Raw genomic sequence first — 18,350 nt, 5'->3', positions numbered from 1 at the left:
CAGTGATCTGTGAGCTGGCTGCAGTGATCTGTGAGCTGGCTGCAGTGCCAGGGGTGTTGGTGGTGTGTCTGAGGGGGAGGAAGCCGGGTCATCCATAGTTTGTGGTCCTGGAGCAGCTGGGCTGACTCAGCTTGGAACAATCCTGAAATGTCACCCTTAGGCTGAGATTCTTATCTCTGCTGAAGCACCTTGGCTCGATTTAAGCTCTAGAAAAATTGTAAATAAAGTTCTATCATAACTGTGATTGCTGGTTGCTGCACATCTGTACTTGTGCTGAGCAGAGAGGCACATCTGGAATGGGCTGGGAGGAGGAAGGGGAATATTCATACTGTCATAGAAATGGAATGTTAAGGGGTTGGAATGGACCTTAAAGAAAACTGGAGGACTACTGACATTTCCTGGGTCACGTGTATTTTGTCTCTTAACGGTTTCTGGATGCCTGGTGGGGAAAAAGTGCTTTTGGAAAGTGTGTGTGGAGGGAATAGTGTCGCAGTGAGTTGTGGAGCTGTGTTGTGTGTGTGGTTTTGGGGGCCAAGCCCGGTCCTGAAGCTGGAGAAGAGGAAAGTGAGGGACCTCTTGTTTTAGGGAGGTGCTGATCAGTTTTGTGTTCAGAGCCATGTGCCTCCTCCCTATCCCTATCTACATTATTCCCACCCACCTATGTATAGGTGGTTTGTTGCCACAGGTGATGACCCAGCCTGTTGGTGAATTTGCCACTGTTTTCTTCCCAGCTTCTGGAAGAAGCAGAGGAAGTCTCCTGGAAGTATTTTAAGCCAATACATCCAGCCTGTGTGGTTTTTGGAAGCGTGTGCTCTCAGGTGCTCCCTGGCAGAAGCAGGCTCAGATAAATAGGCATTAAGTGGTTCCTTGTGCTCCTGTTTCCCAGGTTTTTTTATTTTTAAAAATCCAGCAGGGCCCAGACTCTGAAATATTCTCCTGCTTGATCCTCCCAGCCCTGTGTGGTCCAGCTGGTTCAATGAGTGTGTTTTACACCCCTGCCTGTCTCAGCCTGCCCTTGGTTCTGCTCGGCCTCTCTGCCCCAGAGTCCCCACACACGCAATGCCCTCCCCTGGATGCTCTCCCGAGCCCTTCCCATGCTCTGTGCCTGGGGAAGGACTCCATGGGAAGGGCCAAAGCTGTCACTGTGTGCCAGTGCTTGTTGCCTGCCAAGGACATCCCCGTAGCCCATCCCAGGATGTGCTCCCATGGCAGCAGTTCCCTGTCTGCCTCCTGGAACCCCCAACTGCCCCCATCAAACAGGGGTGAGACCCTTCTGCCCAACCCTATTGGTTCTGAGGTTCCTCCTGAGAGGCTCGTGCTGCTCTGAGCACACCCATGCCCGTCCCACCCCGTCTGGTGGCCCTGACCCAGTCCTTGCCCGAGGAGCTCGCAGGGAATGTGCCTCTGGAATGATGCTTGGGGTGGACACTCTGTTCTTCTGTGCAGGCCAGAGGTGATTGCCCTGGTCCTGGAAGGCACTGGAGTAGAAGTTGAACAAACTCTGGTTTGTTTTTCTTTTTAATATTATTTCTTTATTTTTTTTAAATGAGATAATCTCCTTGGAAAACCCTCTGGACCTGCAGATATCCGAGGCATTGGGTTAGACAGCGTTTTGCTTCTCCTGGTTTAAGAAGTGTTTTCACTGAGACAGTGGCAAAGCCATGAGTTGGCATAAGAACTGTTGCAGGTGGGGCCTGATGGTCTCTTTGGAAATGCCTCATTGGTCTGCACTGAGATCAGAGCAACCAAAAATTAGGGTTTGAGGGGGAGATAAGTTGGGCCATGAGTGCTGTCTGTGTCCTGGAAAGAATCACGGAATCACAGAGTGGTTGGGTTGGAAGGGATCTCAAAGTTCATCCAGTCCCACCCCTTCCCACACCTCCAGCTACACCAGGTTGCTCCAAGCCCTGTCCAGCCTGGCCTTGGACACTTCCAGGGATCCAGGGGCAGAAGTAGGAACAGGTAAACTGGTGGTGCTGTCAAATGGATTTGGTGCCACTGTTTCAGTCCAGTTTCCTTGGGAAATGAATCTGCCTCTTCCCCACTGTTCATGCTCACATTTTCATCCTTGTGCTGTGAAAATGAGGAGGCAGATCTGGTGACACCATTGGAAATCCTTCTTGTCCGCAGCTGAGATTGCTTCTGCTCTCCCAGTACCTGCTGGTCTGATTGGAAATAAATCATGGTAATGTCTTGCTAATGCCTGGTCTGAGCTGACCCGACTGTGCAACAGGATGTGCAGATTAATGGGACTGGAAGATCTTGAACATTTGGGATGGCAGAGGCTTGCAGGGATTAGAAATGACATTTAAGTGATTTTTCTCTTGAATTCGACTCGTAACATGAAGGCATGTTCCAGGTCCCTAAGAATGCAAGATGGAGCTTGGAGAGTGTAATGCTGAGACACTTGGGCTGGAGAGAAACAGCCAATTAAAGAGGTTTTTTAATGAAGTACAGCAAGGAAGGCCTTGTGTTCAACAGCATTCTGCACATCAGGGAAGGAACCTTAGGAAGCCCATCCTGAACAATGTGGTGCTTCGACGTGGTTTTGGTGCCTTCTTGGAAAGGAGCACACAAATCTGGGTGTGATAAGAGCTCTTCCAAGAATAGATGGCACTGCTTGGGATGCAAGGGCACAGCTAAACTCTGAGCAGCTGCTCATTGTGCAAGGCAGGAGGAGTTCCCATCCCGGCGATCCCAGCGCTCCTGGAGGGCACCACTCCTTGGGATGTGCTGCTGGAGCAGTTTGGGGTGAGCAGAGTCAGCTGGATCCCTTGGGATGGGTTAAGGAAGGAGCTGGGTGGTGCCAGGGGTGACCTCATCCCTGTGGTGGGCTGGGGAGCACTGGGTGTAAACTGGTGATGCTGGGTGATGCCTGGTCAGGCAGGGCAGGAGGAGCCTCCTCTGGGTGCTGCCTGTTCACACCTCATCCCTGTATCCAGGAGAGGTGGGAGCCTCTGTGCTGAGGGATTTTTGGGTGGGAAGAAGGGAAATAACCCTCATTGTGAAATAGTGTGCACAAAGGACACAGTGGGTTTGATCTGTTTGTTGGTTGGGAGGGACCAGTGGCAGGTGTGGTAGACCAGAGCAGAATCCCTGGGAAACCCCCCTGGAAAACAGGGATGCTCGGGAATCACGGAATCCCAGGCAGAGCAGAATCCCTGAGATACCCTGCCTGGAAAACAGGGCTGGGAGGGACCAGTGGCAGGTGTGGTAGACCAGAGCAGATTCCCTGGGAAACCCCCCCTGGAAAACAGGGATGCTCAGGGATCACGGAATCCCACAATGGTTTGGGTTGGGAGTGACCTTAAAGCCCATCCACCTTCCATAGACCACGTTGCTCCAAGCTCTGTCCAGCCTGGCCTTGGACACTTCCAGGGATGGGAAATACTGGATGTCACTTGGTGTAGTGCCAGAAAACCCCTGAATACCCCCAAAATGAACGTCAATCTGTATTTATATTTTTGGGGGGCAGGGGTACACAAGGTTGCTGACTCTGTGGGTGTTTTCCCTCTCTCCTCCCTCCTTCCCTCTAACACACAGCTTAAAAATAATTAGGAATGGTGGATTTTTTCCCCCCCCCGGGGCAGGATGAAGTTGCTGCTTAGTAATCTGCTGGGTAGAGTGGGAGTGGAATTGATTGTGTGGGTTTTTTTTTCCTTCCTGCTCCAAGACCACTTCTTGGCACCGAGGGATTTTTCTTTCGGCTTCTTTGGGGAACAGATGCATGAGGCACAGTTACCACTCATACATATGGCTTTTAAAATATGGAAGCTGTTGGACTGAAGTGGCTTCATATGGTGCTGTTGGAGGATGAGAATTAACGCGGAAGTTTGGGTTTTTAAGACTTGAATGTTGGAAAGTTGGGTTTTGAATTGTTGGTTTTTATATTTTGTCTTTTTTTTTCAAATAATGTTAAATGCCAGTCTGCATTTTTCTGATCATTGATCAAAATAACATTTATAACTCCGAAAATTACTCCTTCTGCAACCTTTAATGACTAAAACAGTATTGGAGTTTAATCTAGGGGATAAATAAGTTATACAATGTGTAATTTAAATGGCTGTTAATCTTAATTTGCTAACATAGACATCTTTTCCTTTAATTGCAGGTTCCCATTTTAAAAGCCATTAGAAGATATTCTGCCACCCTCTTGGATTACTTCCCATACAACTCAGCATGTCACTGTGCCCTGGATTTTATAAGGTGGCCATGAATTAATCCCCACTTCCAATTCCTATGTATTGGTGAAGCTTTGGAGCTCTTTTGAGCTGCTATTACTCCGTGGAACTGAGATCTCAAGTCCCTTCTCCCAAGGACTAGACACTACCAGCAATGAGCTCCCAAAGCCATCCAGGTAAGGGCAGCACCACCTGGAATTCCAGCCACAACCCCAAAACACATGGGATTTGCTGCACCAACAGACCTTTTGTGGTGTTGAAATGATAATCCAGACCCTCTCCCTGTTCCTCTGCTTGGTTTGAAACTAAAACTTTGTGTGAAGGTGGAAAATGCTGTTGCTGTTACCAGAGTTACAAGGAAATTTTGGGTTTCTAATTGCTCTAAAATTTAGGTTTCTAACTGTGGCATCACTGGAAGCTGTTGAAGTTTTCTGAGTCATTAACCAGATGTTTAATTTGTTAAATCTGTGCTGATGAGCCTTCAGGATGTGGAGTGTACCTGTAAGGAATGGGCACGGTCCTGCTGGTGTCTTTACGGAAATTTAAGAAAACTCTTTGACTTTTAAAGCACTTTTTAATAGGAAAGAATAGTTTTGCTGGAACAGGAGCCAGTTGATCCACCTCACTGTTGTCTGGGGGATTATCCCTGACGTGTCTTGTAATTTAAGACCCGATTCATCACTACAAAATTGGGCATTTCTGTCTGTCAAGAGGATCTGTAGCTACTCAAGTCACCTGCTCTTGAGCTTAAAGGTGCCTCATACATTTGTATTTAGTGAGTTTTGGGTAACTTTGTGTTGGGCAGAGCTTTGTGAACTTTGGGAGAGGAATTTTAATTATCCTTTGGCTCTGTCAGTTTATGGTACAAAAAATGGCTGCTGGGAATCAAGTAATCCAACAACAACAAGGCACGTGGAAGGACTTATTTAACTCTGCCTCCGAGAGATTACTTTGTGACTTCATTTTAATCAGGTTTGGGTTAAGAGTTAAATAAGACTGAAGTGTTAGAAGCCAGCAAACAGCTCCTAAGACTTAAGGAACTGCTTATTTGTGGGCAAAGAAATCCTGCAATAAATAAGGATGCAGCAGTGTTAAATCTCACCCTCTCCTAGCAACTGGGACGAGTTTCTAAGTCTCTGAAATGATCAGTGTTATCAAAAAAGAAAAAACCAAAAATCTGGCCTCTACTTCCATTGTGTAGATTTTGAAACCATGAGGAGTTGGGAAACTTGAGTATACCTGGGACACCTCTTGCAAAGTGATGTTTTTCAAGAGATCTGTTCTTCAGAGGACGGATAATTGTTAGTTCAGTATTTTCCTGTCTCACTTCGGGGTGAGACCGGGGAGCTGTGGCCACCTGCTCTTGTTGTGGTGGGATACCTTCAATACCTCCCTGTATTCCAAACCCAGCCATGGATATTGCTTTGCTTCTTAAGGAGCAGCCCTCCAGATATCTGGGAAGTGGTGATGGCCTTCCTGGTTGGGTTGTGTTGATGGAATCCTGCTGCTGACTTGTCTTGCTTTCCTTTGTAATTCGTCATCTGACCCTTTTTTGTCCTGACTCTGCTGGTTGTGCTGCTTTGGCTCAATGTGTCTGGAACACTAAAAGTCAGTTTGAGTTTCCTTTTTCTAACAACCACATCTAGAATGGTCCCATCAAAGCCCAGGGATGTGGCAGCTCAACAGGATGGCTTTGGACACCCTGTGTTCTTATTTTGGGTTGAAGTTCTCCAGTTCATCATGGGGGTTTTTCCTCCCCGCCCGGTTTTCTTAGGGCTCGTTTCTCTTTTAAGAGTCAGTTTTATAACAAGGAGCAGAAATATTTCCCAGCCCTTGCCAGAGATGACATCTGGACTTCTTATGTCAGTTGTGATAGGGGTGTTGATTATACAGCTCGAGGTAATTATTCCTAATGATGTGCATTGTTTAAGGGATGGCTCTGGCTTAACTCGAGAGCCTATTAAACCTTGCTTCAGTGGGTACAAGCTTTCTTCTCTAATCTTCTCCAAACCCAGCACTAATGGGATGTTTTAGGAACAGTGCCATAAAGTTGTTGCAGGGTAGATGAATGAAAGTGGTTTGGGGGTTTTCTTTCCTGTGCTTTCTCTTTATTGTCCTTTCACTCCTGTGAGAAGTGTTGGACACTGAGGACTTCTCATGGAACAGGGTGAAGAGATACGGAGAAAACTAAGTTGGGGGAGAAAAGTGTGACTTCTTCCCCCATCACTGCCCCTTTTGTTGTGTTTTGGAGTGAGATTTCTCAGAGAACAAGGAGCAGCTTTTGGAGAAGCAGAATACTCAGGTGGGAGAAGTTCATCCTCAAGAACTTCGATGGGTAAATCAGTCTGAGCCCCGCGCACAGAGTGAAGACCTTGAGCTCTGTTTCCTGGGCTGGAGGCTCTTTCCGTGGTGCCCTTCTTGAATTTTGGGTTAAGACCAGCAGCTCTTGTGAGCTTAACTTGCCACAGAAACACGTGTGGAGCAGGAGAAGCTGGTGGGGTGCTGGTGTCCCTCTTGCCACAGGCGCGTGGTGCCTGATGCTGCGGAGGAACAACCAGCTCCCGGCAGGTGTCGGGGAGGTTTTTGAGGATTCCTGGCAGGAATGGGAGTTGCTTTGGGTGGGAAAGGGGCTGAAACTGGAGAGTGAGGTGGCAGGAGGATGGGCTTTTCCCTGGGCTGTGCAGACCCAGCCAAGACCAAGCTTGGAGGCATCACGTGGCTTTTGGCAGAGGAGCCGCCGCCTCTTCCAGCGCTGGAACAAAGCTGGAAAAAAAACCACGGAAATTCTGCTACGAAAGCTCAAGTTGCTGCAAAGTATAATTAAGAAAATTAGGCTAATTAAGATAACATTTAGGATTATGACAAAGCTTGGAGGGGCAGGGGAAAGTGTGTTTAGTTTCACTCCTTAACCTGTTGGCCACGATTTAAACTTGCCTTACGTAACCCGTGGTGCTGATGGTGCTCACCTTACCCAGGCTCACTGGGCTGTGAGCATGTGGGGGGTTTTTTATGGGCTTTTTTTTTGTGTTTTGAGGTTTTTTCCTCTCTCATTGACCTTAAATGATTCCTCGCAGTCTCCTTCTCCCTCCCCTCTTAATTTTCAGTGGCTTGAGTTTCGCTCTCATTCGCTTCTTTAATCAGTAAAGATTGTTCTGCTGATACTGGTTATACATAAAGATTAGTTTTGAAAAACCAAAACACTTAAAGTTAATCACTCAACTGATTTGTATTTGTTTAAAGTTCACTTTCCTTTGTAAAAGCTGCAGATCTCCCTGTTCAATGGAGCATTTTGTGTATGAAATGTTATCTTGCAGGAATTAGCCAGTCTGAATGCAAATGCCTCCATCCTTTTTTTCCGGAGCCACTCTTGCAGAGATGCAAATTTTTCAGCTACATTTTGCAGCGCTGAATGTTTGATAATTAGGAATATTGAAGTTTGAAGAACGTGCTTGCCTGGCTGGTAGGGGAAAAATCTGCAGTGGGATCATTAAGACTGAGAGGAGACACCGGGAAAGCTTCGTGTGATCGCACAGCGCTGGGAAAACGAGTCGGGGAGTCACGTGCTGTGATTTGCTGGGCTGATAAGGACTTTTGTACAGGGTTTTATCTGCACAAAGCCACTCTCCTTTCATATTCCACGGCTCAACGAGGCATGGAAAGCCATTTCATGCAGCACACAGCAGAGCTTTCCCCCCGTGAGCGTCTCCAGCGTTTTGCACCGTGCAATAAATATTTGATGGGTTCTCTTTTGAAAGATTAAGAAGTTTCTGTGGAGATGCATTTCAAAGCGGCTTTAAATGACACTGACCTACTTTCTGGCAGTAATGGGTCTGTCTGTGTAAGTTATCTGGGGGCAAGAGTGTTCTTTCAATAAACAGAAGGGCTGGGGTGGTAAATTCCAGCCCTCCTTTGGCAGGTACTCGGTGGCTGCGGTCTGGAAGAACACCTGGACGTGGTGTATCATGGAATCATAGAAGGGTTTGGGTTGGAAGGGAACTTAAAGCTCATCTCATTCCACCCCCTGCCACAGGCAGGGACACCTTCCACTAGCCCAGGTTGCTCCAAGCCCCATCCAAGCTGGCCTTGGGCACTTCCAGGGATTCCTGCTTCTCCCCACTGGTCTGGTGATGTGGGATCATTGCTGCTGGATAATTCTAGGCTTGGGCATTCAGGCTCCTGTTTACAAGTAAGTCATTGCTATGGTGGCTGCAGGTTCAGCCTTCTTGCCTCTGGTGCTTCCTTTAATTATAAATACAAAGATTTCTCCAGACCTGTCCTCTTCCCACGTTGCCACATCTGTGCTTCATGGGAAGCTGAAGTTTTAGGGAAAAGTTCAACTGCTCAGGGTTGTGGATTCCTCATCCCTGGAAGTGTCCAAGGCCAGGTTGGACGGGGCTTGGAGCAACCTGGGCTAGTGGAAGGTGTCCCTGCCCGTGGCAGGGGGTGGCACTGGATGAGCCTTAAAGTCCTTTCCAACCCAAACCAGTCTGGGATTCTGTGAAATAAATGCTTTGCACTTGCTGATTAAAACTTTGAGGTTGGCTGTGGAGTAAACTCAGCAACAAGCTCTGGCAGAAGAGCTGCAAACCTGTGTGGGTGGGAACTGTCTCCATCCACTTCTTTTTCTTCAGCCCACGACAGGACACCTACTCCACCTGCATTCCAGTTCTTCTGTACGTGGGAGCTGAGCCTGTCCTGGATTTCCTCCAGGAACAGTGTCATTTTAAGGACCTTGAAAGTTTTAAGTCTGCTCCCATGAAACCTGTGAAGTTTTCACTTTCTGGAGCATCAAATAGTTGGGACTTTCTGTACGAGGGTTTTATTGTACCCTCAAAAGAGAAGAATTGTTTTGTGCTTCAACTTGGGGTTCAAGCTGAAGTTCCTGCTAGGTCAGTGTCCCTGCCAAGTACATTCCTCTCATTTCTGCTTTTTCTTTAAATGCAGTTCTTGCACTTAGGAATTCTTTAAAAGCCTGTTTCTAAAGGAAGTTTTTCAGCCTGTGATGTGTCCTGCAGTGCAAAGATGAGAAGCAGGTACTTGTGATGAGAGGCAGAGAACTCTGGATTATTTTGAATGAGGTACAGGGTAGGAAAAGGATATAAAAAAGGTCACACTTTTAAAGTCAGGTGATTCTATAATAATGTTTGAGATAGTCCTTGGAATCTTGTGTCTCAGTTGGAAAGGAGACAAACCTTTTTCTATGTGGTTGCTACATTTTTGTTGCTCACTTTTAGTCAACCTCAGTTTGACCTGTATCTCATCTGTGTGTACCTGCCCAAATTACATTTGTTACTGGGCTGAACAAGGATTTCTTGGGGTTTATTTTGAATTATTCAGCTTGTGGCCTTCATGCCAGGCTCTCACATCGATGAGGCTTCTTGGGGTGCCCTTGATGTGGGCAGATAATTGGGACAGAGCTGATGGAGAAGGACCACTTCAGTCATCCCACTGATTCCAAAAGTGATATGAGAACAGGGGCAGAAAATCCACTTATTCCCAGAGGGATGTCAGCCATACACAGCATTTTTCATCCTTTAAGTCTGGGAATTTGGCTGTCTGGTACCTGTGCTTTGGCAGGTACTGCAAAAGGGAAAATAGGGCCTTATTTCTGAGAGCTCTTGGTTAAACTCTGTTGGAATTTTTTTTTTTAAGTTGTTTCCATGTAGGACCCCAGGGAATGGCTGGAGCTGTGCCAGGGGAAGCTTAGACTGGATCTCAGGAAAAGGTTCTTCCCCCAGAGGCTGGTTGGGCACTGCCCAGGCTCCCCAGGGCAGTGGGCACAGCCCCAAGGCTGCCAGAGCTCCAGGATAATTTGGATTATACTTTCAGGCACAAGGTGGGATTGTTGGAGTGTCCTGGGCAGGGCCAGGAACTAGATGATCCTTGAGAGTCCCATCCAGCCCAGGAGATTCCATGGTTCTGTGAGTCTGTGATATTGTTGGGTCAGGAAGAAGAGTGAGAAACAATTGCAATGACACTTCTTCTTTTGGTGCAGTTTTTAGTATATTTCTTCATCCTTTAACATCTGATTTTAGAGTCAGAAAACACCCAGGAGTGAGTGAATGTGGCATAGCAGGTGCCTGACTGGAGAAGGAAAAATTGTGGATGTGTTAGTAATTCTCCCATCCTTCAGTAAAGGCTTTGTGATCCCTTTCTCCCCAGAACTCGCCAGACACCAGGAATTTCCCCACATGCTTTTATTTATGTATTTATTTCATTATTTGTATTTAGGCCCTTGAGGAAGGGCTTTGAAGTGCACTGACACCTGCAGGGTTTGAGCTGCCCCGCGGGGTGGTCAAACCCCTGAGAAATGGGGCGTAAAATTTATCATTCCTTTAAGAAAACTAAAATTAATACTTCAGCACATCTTGTTTCTATAACCCACATTGAAATACTGTCGTTTCATGGGTTATTGGGGGAAATCAGATGCTTTACCTGCAGTGCCCTTGTTTGCCTGGGGAAGCTCAGCAGCTCTCCCTGTTCCCCCTGGGAATTGCTTTGGCTAATCCTTGATGGACTGATGTGCTGGAAGGCTGATATTAAACTTCCCACCTATTGAAAGGTGAATTCCAGACGGGAATAACCTCAGGTGGGCTTTTTTGGGATCGTCCTGTCTCAGCTTGAAGGTCCCACCGTTGGCACCGGTTCTTGCGGGTGTTTTCAGGGGCCCATGAGCATGTTTGGGGTTCAGTGGGGAATTGTTCATCCTCCTTTGAACCCTGGCACCACAGGCTTTGCCAAGGAGTCCACAGGCTGGGATTAATCTTCCCAGTGTTTGTAGCTGCTCTGCTCAACTTTGATGTAGCCACACCAGGGTTATTTTGAAGGCGTGAATTCCAAAGTGTGGGAGTAGGTTCTGCCAGGTTGGCTGTGCAAGGTCAGCCTGGGGAGACTGGGAGCCTGTGGATACCTGGGAAAGGGGGGAAGAATGGGGAAGGTTGTGGCAACACCATTAAAATACCATCTGAACCTGTAGTCACGTGTGATGTGGATTTTTTTTTACTTTATCAGTAAATTTTACTTTATCGGTCCCATTTTTTTCCTTTCTGTCATTTTGGTTGTACCAGGGGCTGAATAATCCCAAATAATTCCTTTGATTTAACCCTGAACAAGCAGTTTTTTGCCAGTGCCACCTTCTCCAGAAGAAACTTCCAACCATGGGGCAAGGTAGAGTTGCTTCCAGTGGAGGAGACTCTGTGGCAGGGCTGGGATCAGGATGTCGGAGAAATCGCAGCTGAATTCAAAGAAATAATTTGTTACCAAAAAATAATAAAAAAATCAATCCTGCCCCTTTGACTATTCTGGAATCTCTGCCCTCGTGCTGTTTGCAGCTCTTGTGTTGGCAAACCACATAAATAGCTTTCTGGGGCACATTGGAACTGGAATGGGAGCGAGGTCTGGTTTGGGAGGGTTGAGCTGCCGGCCTTGGCTCCGGGTGACCCTTCTGTCCTGGGAGGCGGCGGCTGCGGGGGCCGAGCACTCACCTCTGCTCTGTGCTCCCTGGCTCCCGTGTTTTGGCTTGTTTTTAGCAGGTGCTGCTGCCCATGAGCTCCCGTGGATGACTCTTTGCCCCTCCTGAGCAGCAGCCCCCGATCGATGCGGTTGTTTGACCCAGCAGCCGGGAGGGGGGAAATGCTCCCTCCCCTGAGGGTGGGTGGTTTGTGAACTACTTTTGTAAAGGTAGTTTTGATCAATTGACAGTTCTTGGGGCAGGAAGCCCTTAAAGCCTGGTGATTTTCAGGGAATCCATCGAGAGAGTTGTGTTTTGCCCTCCTGTGTCAGCACTCCAGACTCGCTCTGTTGACTTAAACAGACTTAACCCCTCTGTTAACCGTGACCTTTATTTTGTGCTGCCTGTAAAAAGAAACAGGTTAAAACTCTTTTCACTCCTGATCTAGAAAATGCTGGAGCTGCTCCTATGGGAAGACAGAAAAACCTGAACTAGAGCAAGCAGAATCCCAGGATATTCTGGGGTGGAAGGGACCCACAAGGATCATCGAGTCCAGCTCTTAAGTGAATGGCCCGTCCAGGGGATTGAACCTGTGACCTTGGCATTATTAGCACCAAGTTTTAATCTACTTCTCTGGTCAAAAGATAACCCACAACAGTAAAGAGACCATACAGCAAACTCTGAAAGTCCATCCAAGTATTGAATCTTTGACATCTGTCACTTTAGGAAAAAAAACTCTGAAACTTCCAAGAACTCGCTTTATTCTAACTAAGGTGCCACTGGTCTCACAGGACCCCTGCCAGGAGAAGGCATGTGATCCTCACAGCTTACCAAAACCAGGAGAAGGGCTTTGGCATCTCTTCCCTGCCAGCAGCAAGAATCTGATTGGCATGAGATGGCTTTTTCCCTTCCTTTTTTTTTTTTTCCCTTTCCAGCAGGTGGAAGGCCTGTTCTGCAGGCTCGGAGCTCTTGACAGGTTTATCGTGATGCCTTCTTGGCAGGTAGGGCTGGTGCTGTTCCTTCAGTCTGCATTAAACCCTTTCCCTTTGGATTTTGAATTTCAAGTGGAGCTTTGTGCAGCAGCTCTTTCAAACAGGTGATGGGGCTGGTGCCTCTTTTCCTCCTTTGGATCCCGAATGGAGCCAACCTGGAGGGTCACTGCCCCTCAGTCACCACCTCCACCTCCCCCAGATGTATCTGAGGCAGTTTGATCTGAACAAACACAGCATCAGGTTGTGTTGACAGAGGTTTGGGAAAGCTCTGATTTAGTCTCCTCACGTATTTTCTTTTTCACAAGGCAAGTTATGAAATAGTTCTGTTCTGGCACTGCCTGCTGGTGATTTCTGAGTCCTTCTAAAGAAGCTGCTGTGGAAAAGTTGCCCTTTTAATCCTTTTTTTCCCCTCCCCCCCGCCTTCTGATCGTGGTGTTGGTCGTTCTTGTTGTTTTTAGCAGCTCACCAAAGCGCTTACAGAGAATTCCTGCTCCTCCTGCACTGATTAATTCCTGGCAGGGAGCACCAAGTGGCTCTTGCGTCAATAAATCGTCACAACCTTTGCTTGTCTCTGTCAGCGTAAATACACTTGGACTCCAGCAGCCCCCAAAGAGGGCCAGAGGTTGCCAATTTTGCAGCTGCAAAAGTGGTCAAGTCCAAGAGTGCACGTTTGGGGTGGCAGAGCTGCTGCATCTGGGGTTACAGGCCCCCTTCCCACCCCCCAGCCCCCCCTTAATGTTTTAGCTTCTGGAATTTTACTTTATCTATAAAAACACTGGTTTGAACTCAGAGGATAATTTTTTCAAGTACATTTGTTGGATTTGCTAGGGGAAAAAAAGGTGTTTGTGGCAATGCCTTTGCCATCCCACCTCAGCTGCCCTGGGATGTGTTTGTGTGTGAGTGGGGAAGGGAAGGTCCCCGGAATTCAGGGCTTGGCTGGTTGTCTCCAGAGAGCTCAGGGACCATCCCGGTGTGTGTCACTTGTGTCACTGCAGAACTGTCACCTGGCAGAGGCAGCTGAGCTTGGAAGAGCATCCCTGATGGAACAGCATCCCTGATGGAACGTGGCTGTGCCTGCTCCGTGCTCTCCTTGGCTTTAGGTTCTCCTGAGCGAAGGCAAACTCGTGCCACTTCCTCACCTTTGTGAGGCTCGTTTTTGACCTGCTTTTTTTTGGCTTTTTTTTCCTTTTTTTTTTTACTTTCCTGGTAATTCTGAATGTTTGCTTTTGTCAGGGAAACTGTGGATGGTGTTGCACAAAGGAACGTGATGTTTGGGGAACGATTGCCCAAAGGAATTGGGCAACAGTGACTTGATCTTTAGATGTTCCAGCCACCAGATGAAAGAAACTTTCTACAGAGCCCTTTGCTGGAACAACTGTTGTGCAAACCAGGTGCTGAAAGCTCCTGGAAATGGGGGGAGAGGAACCTGCTGAAGGGGTGGGCAGGTTTCAGAGCTTCATTTTGGGGACATGTGGTGTCTGTGTGTATTAGGTAGGAGGGAGAAACCCTTGAAATGTTGTCCTGCTGCTGGAGATACCACAGAAATGCCTGTGAGTGGTGGATTGAGATTTAAAGACCTCCTTCCCCCATCACAGAGTAGCAGCAGTGGGACACTTCAGTCATCACTCTGCCCTTTAATTCCTGCAGGGAAGCTTGAGGGAGCTGCTGGAGAGGCTGGAATGATCTGTGTGCTGCTGCTTGGCAGTGCAATCAGAGGGTGGGATGGACCCTGCTGGTTCTCCCAGGCTCCAGAGGTTTCTCCTTGGACAATGCCCTGATGGAACAGCTCGTTTGGGCTTTCTGGGAGCATCTCCCTCCTCCCACTTGCACCACTGAGCTGAGGCCCCCCCAGCTGCCCTGCCTGGAATGGAGTAGTTGAGCAGCTTTGATATTTTATAAATAAGAATATTTCTAAAATTTAGATATATTTTCTTTTATTTTTTTTTATTCTCTTAATCTCTTAATCTAAATACAATCAAAAACTGCTGATGGAAGGATGGGGAAAATTCCTCGACATCCCACTCGTGGTGAAAGCAGCTTTTGAAAGTTACTTTTGCCAGTTTTGAGAAACCAGCTGTAGCTGCTCTAAACCAAACTGTTTGTTCCACCAGAAACTCCTGCAGATACTCTTCCTGTGCTTTGAAAAACAACCAGGGGGGTGATGCTGATGCCCCATCCCCCTGCTGCAGGCAGGAGGAAGCCTGGAAGGACAGGCCTTGGTGGGATTTGAGTCTGGGAATACTTTAAGAGGCAGGACACCTGTTGGGTGAGAAAACTGTGCACTCAGAGTTGCCTTGCACTGCCAAAGAGTGTGGCTTGTTCTCAGCCTGACTTAGGGATTTGAGAAGCTCTGTATTTTCTCAGATTTTTCATTTTGTTCCAAGTGTTGGAGCTGCAGCATCGGTGTCTCCCCTTTGCCTTCCTCCACCTCTCTTCCATTTCAGACTGATACTTGTTGAGATCTACCTGTGTTGATCAATTTTAATGCAGAATATGTGCACAGAGTATTCCCCCAGCCCTTTTTTCCCAGTGGAGCTCGAGGCTGGAGAGTGAAAAATCCATCCATCAGGCTGGGACGTGGTGTGGTTGTTCCCTCCCTGGAGCTGAGGGTTGGTTCTGGCCACCACACAGTGAGGAGTGTCTTTGACTTCCTTTGGGCCTGGAGGCAGCTTTTTTTTATGGAAAGGGATGTAAGGCATTGGAACAGACTGCCCAGGGCAGTGGTGGAGTCCCCATCCCTGGAAGTGTTCAAAGAAGGTGTGGCTGTGCCACCTGAGGCTGTGGTTTAGTGGGACACAGTGGTGGTGCTGGGTTGGTGGTTGGACTTGATGATCTTAGAGGGCTTCTCCAACCTTAATGATTCCATGATTCTGTGGAGTCCCTGGAGGTACCTGTGAGACACCCCTGCCCTGTCTCATGGCTCTTCCAGCACTCCCTTCACTGGAGCTCATTCCTGGAGCATGGACAGGGTTTGGTGGGATGCCCTGGGCAGTGCTTTTGTAAATTTGGGATTGGCCAGCTGAGCAGATGCTCTCAGGGAAAGCCAGGCCTTCCTTGCCCTGCTGTTGTCCCACTAAGGCTGCAACTCCTGTGGCACCCTCATAATCCCGAGCTGGAAAGAGGGCAGAGCACAGCATCCCACACATCCCTTGGGACTTCGGGCAGGGGCAAGGGGCCTTGAGCCTAAAACTGTATCAGCTTTCTTCCTTATGGAAGGAATTTCAAAATAGCTTCATATGGCCTCTACAATTCCTTCTTTGGTGCTCATTTTGGTTTGTGTTTCCCTGTTGAAGCTGCTTCCTTCGGGAGGGGCTGGCTGGAGAATCCTCAGGAACCGCTGGTCACGAGAGCTGGATTCCTGTGAGGGACGGTGAGCTGGGATCAAGGACTGTGGTATTGGTGTTTCAGTTTGCTTTTCAGGCTCCTGAAGCCACAGAGCCCTGCAGGAGGAGCTTGTTTCTATTCAGAAATAATTCTGTAGTAGTTGGTTTAGGCACGTACTTGTTTGTGGCTTTAGCAGGCAGAGGCAGGAGACACGGTTGTGTTGGATGATAATTTGTTTTGCTAGAAACTCCTTTTTTCTCTTGCAAGAAACAAGTGTGGGACTGTTTCTTTTGAACTGCAGTGGCTTCTCTCCCCCCCCTCCAGTATCTCCACCTGGAATTGCTTTGCACTAAGAAGCATTAAGTAGTGTTTAGGAACTGTTGGTGAGATTGGTCTCTGGCAAAGATACAATCTCACGGACATCTCTCAGGGGTTTTGAGCAGAATGCTCAATATTCACTGTTTTAATATCTTTTTGTTACTGTTTTCCACCTGTGTTCATCATGTCTGTGAGCTCCACTGGTCTGGTCACGCTGACAAGCTGTTAATAACATCTTGGTTTGTTAATATATTCTTTGTATTGCAAAATTCTAAGTGATTTATCAGCTTAGATCCCTGTTATTTATTGCTCTGCCTCTTCCAAGTGAATCATTTTGCTGGCTGAGCCATGCAGGGGATGCCTTTTGTGCACGGGAAGAAAAAAATCCCACAGGGAGAAAAAAATCCCACAGGGAGAAAAAAATCCCACAGGGAGGTGTTTCTCCTTCCTCCTCCCAGGCTGAAACCAGTGGTGGCTGCTGGACACTCACTGGTCTCCTGCTGAGTCCTTTAATTAGAAAATGTCTCACTTGGAGCTTCCACATCTCCTGACTCAGGCCTGGGATGCAGTCAGAGGTATCTGAGCAGCCCCATGGTACTTTCAGCTCAAGCCCTTGTTCAGATGCTGAGAAAATAAATCAAACCATGTGAGGTTTGTCCCCTGGGTGCTGGATTGGGCTGTGGCATCTCAACCCTTGGTGGGGGAAGGTGATGGTGGTGCCAAAACCTCGGGGGGTTGGGCACAGATGGGACTGTCGTGGTGGCAGCCGTGGTTTGGTGGCCACGTGTGGCTCTTCATTAATTAAACAGTGGCTGTTCCCAGCCTTGCACGTGGCACAGCTCCCTCCCCACCGCTCCCAGCAGGTGAAGCTACGGCAGGAAAACACCTCCAGCTCGGGAAGACACAATAGCTGGGGGTGAGGCGTGTGGAGGATGTGGGATTTGTGCTACTCTGAGGCAAAAATAGCATCATTTCTAATAGTAAAAGCGAAGCTCCTGTGTGTTCTGCCAGCCTGGAGTGAATGGAGGAGTAGTTGCTTACAGATGACAAGCAGGGATGAATAAGCACTTAAAAATTTTGGTGCTGAAGGAACAGCTTTTTACATCGTGGCCTCTGAGCAAGTCCCAGCCTTGCAACCCCTTTGCTGCTGTCACTTGCTGCTCTAAATTGGGAGGCATGGAATTAAAACTCCCTCTGCATCCTTCGGCCACCCTGGGGGGTTCCCTCTCCTGTTTTTTTTTCTTTTCCCCCTGGTGCAATGACAAATTTTTGCCCCAACTGACCATTTTGCTGTAGGCAACTCCCAAAAAAGCAGCTGCCTTTGAGTAACTCGCTGGGATTTCTCAGATTTGTAAAAAAAGCTGTTGCAGCTGAATTGTTTGAGGGGTGGAACACAACCCTGATGTACTTTAGTGGATGGACACCCAAAGGTCTCTTGAAGGCGAAATGGAAGACTGAACATAGGAATTTGGATGCTTCCAGAACAGCAGCAGGGTGGGGGGAGGTGTAAGTTATGTCTTGGAGTAAGGAACTGCCATCCCTTGTGGGGATGTTGGCTGGAGCAGCTCTGCCTCTGCTCTGGGCTCTTCTCCTCTGTTTTTGGTTTTCAAGGGATTTCCTCAGGACACCTGAAATATTTGAGCTGTTGGATTTTTTGTAATGGGAGACAGCATTGTTTTGTTACTTTTTTCCTCTTTTTTTTTTTCCCCCCTTTTTCCTTTTGTTTTCCCCCAAACTGCTCTCGGAGCAGCTCTTTGTGGGCTTTGTAAGAACCTTGTCCAGGGTGGAAACATTCAGAGGGGAAAAACACCTCATGGTAAGAGTGGAATGCACCTGGTTTGTTCTAAAAAGGATACTACTACTACTATTAATTGCCTGCTTGCTACTCAATGATAAACTTATTAAAACATGGCCAGAAGTGATTTGTGACCAGGAAAATATCCTTTTTCCTCGCGTGTTTGCTGGAGTTGGTGGCAGAGAGACACTTGTAGTACCTGAGGAACAGGCTCCTTGAAAAGTGGTGTTTTAGAGCATTTTTCCACTTGTCTGCACATGACTAATGCCTTCCCAGTTTCTGATGTCATC

General features: G+C 47.7%; 1 protein-coding gene across 1 annotated transcript in view; it reads left to right on the top strand.

Annotated features, from left to right (window-relative positions):
• The first annotated feature begins 4,114 nt into the window (after positions 1-4,114).
• The window catches only part of HDAC4 (histone deacetylase 4), a 164,479-nt gene continuing 150,243 nt past the window's right edge, over positions 4,115-18,350 (top strand). The window contains exon 1 of the mRNA XM_027698597.1: positions 4,115-4,357. Within this exon, the coding sequence (XP_027554398.1) occupies positions 4,336-4,357 (22 nt within the window). The 5' untranslated portion in view covers positions 4,115-4,335. The remainder of the gene's footprint in view (positions 4,358-18,350) is intronic.

The sequence above is a fragment of the Neopelma chrysocephalum genome, unplaced genomic scaffold (assembly GCF_003984885.1).
Source record: "Neopelma chrysocephalum unplaced genomic scaffold, ASM398488v2 Primary Assembly neopelma1_130, whole genome shotgun sequence".
Taxonomy (NCBI): domain Eukaryota; kingdom Metazoa; phylum Chordata; class Aves; order Passeriformes; family Pipridae; genus Neopelma; species Neopelma chrysocephalum.
Note: the sequence above shows the minus strand (reverse complement) of the source record. Positions and strands in the feature narration are given on the sequence as shown.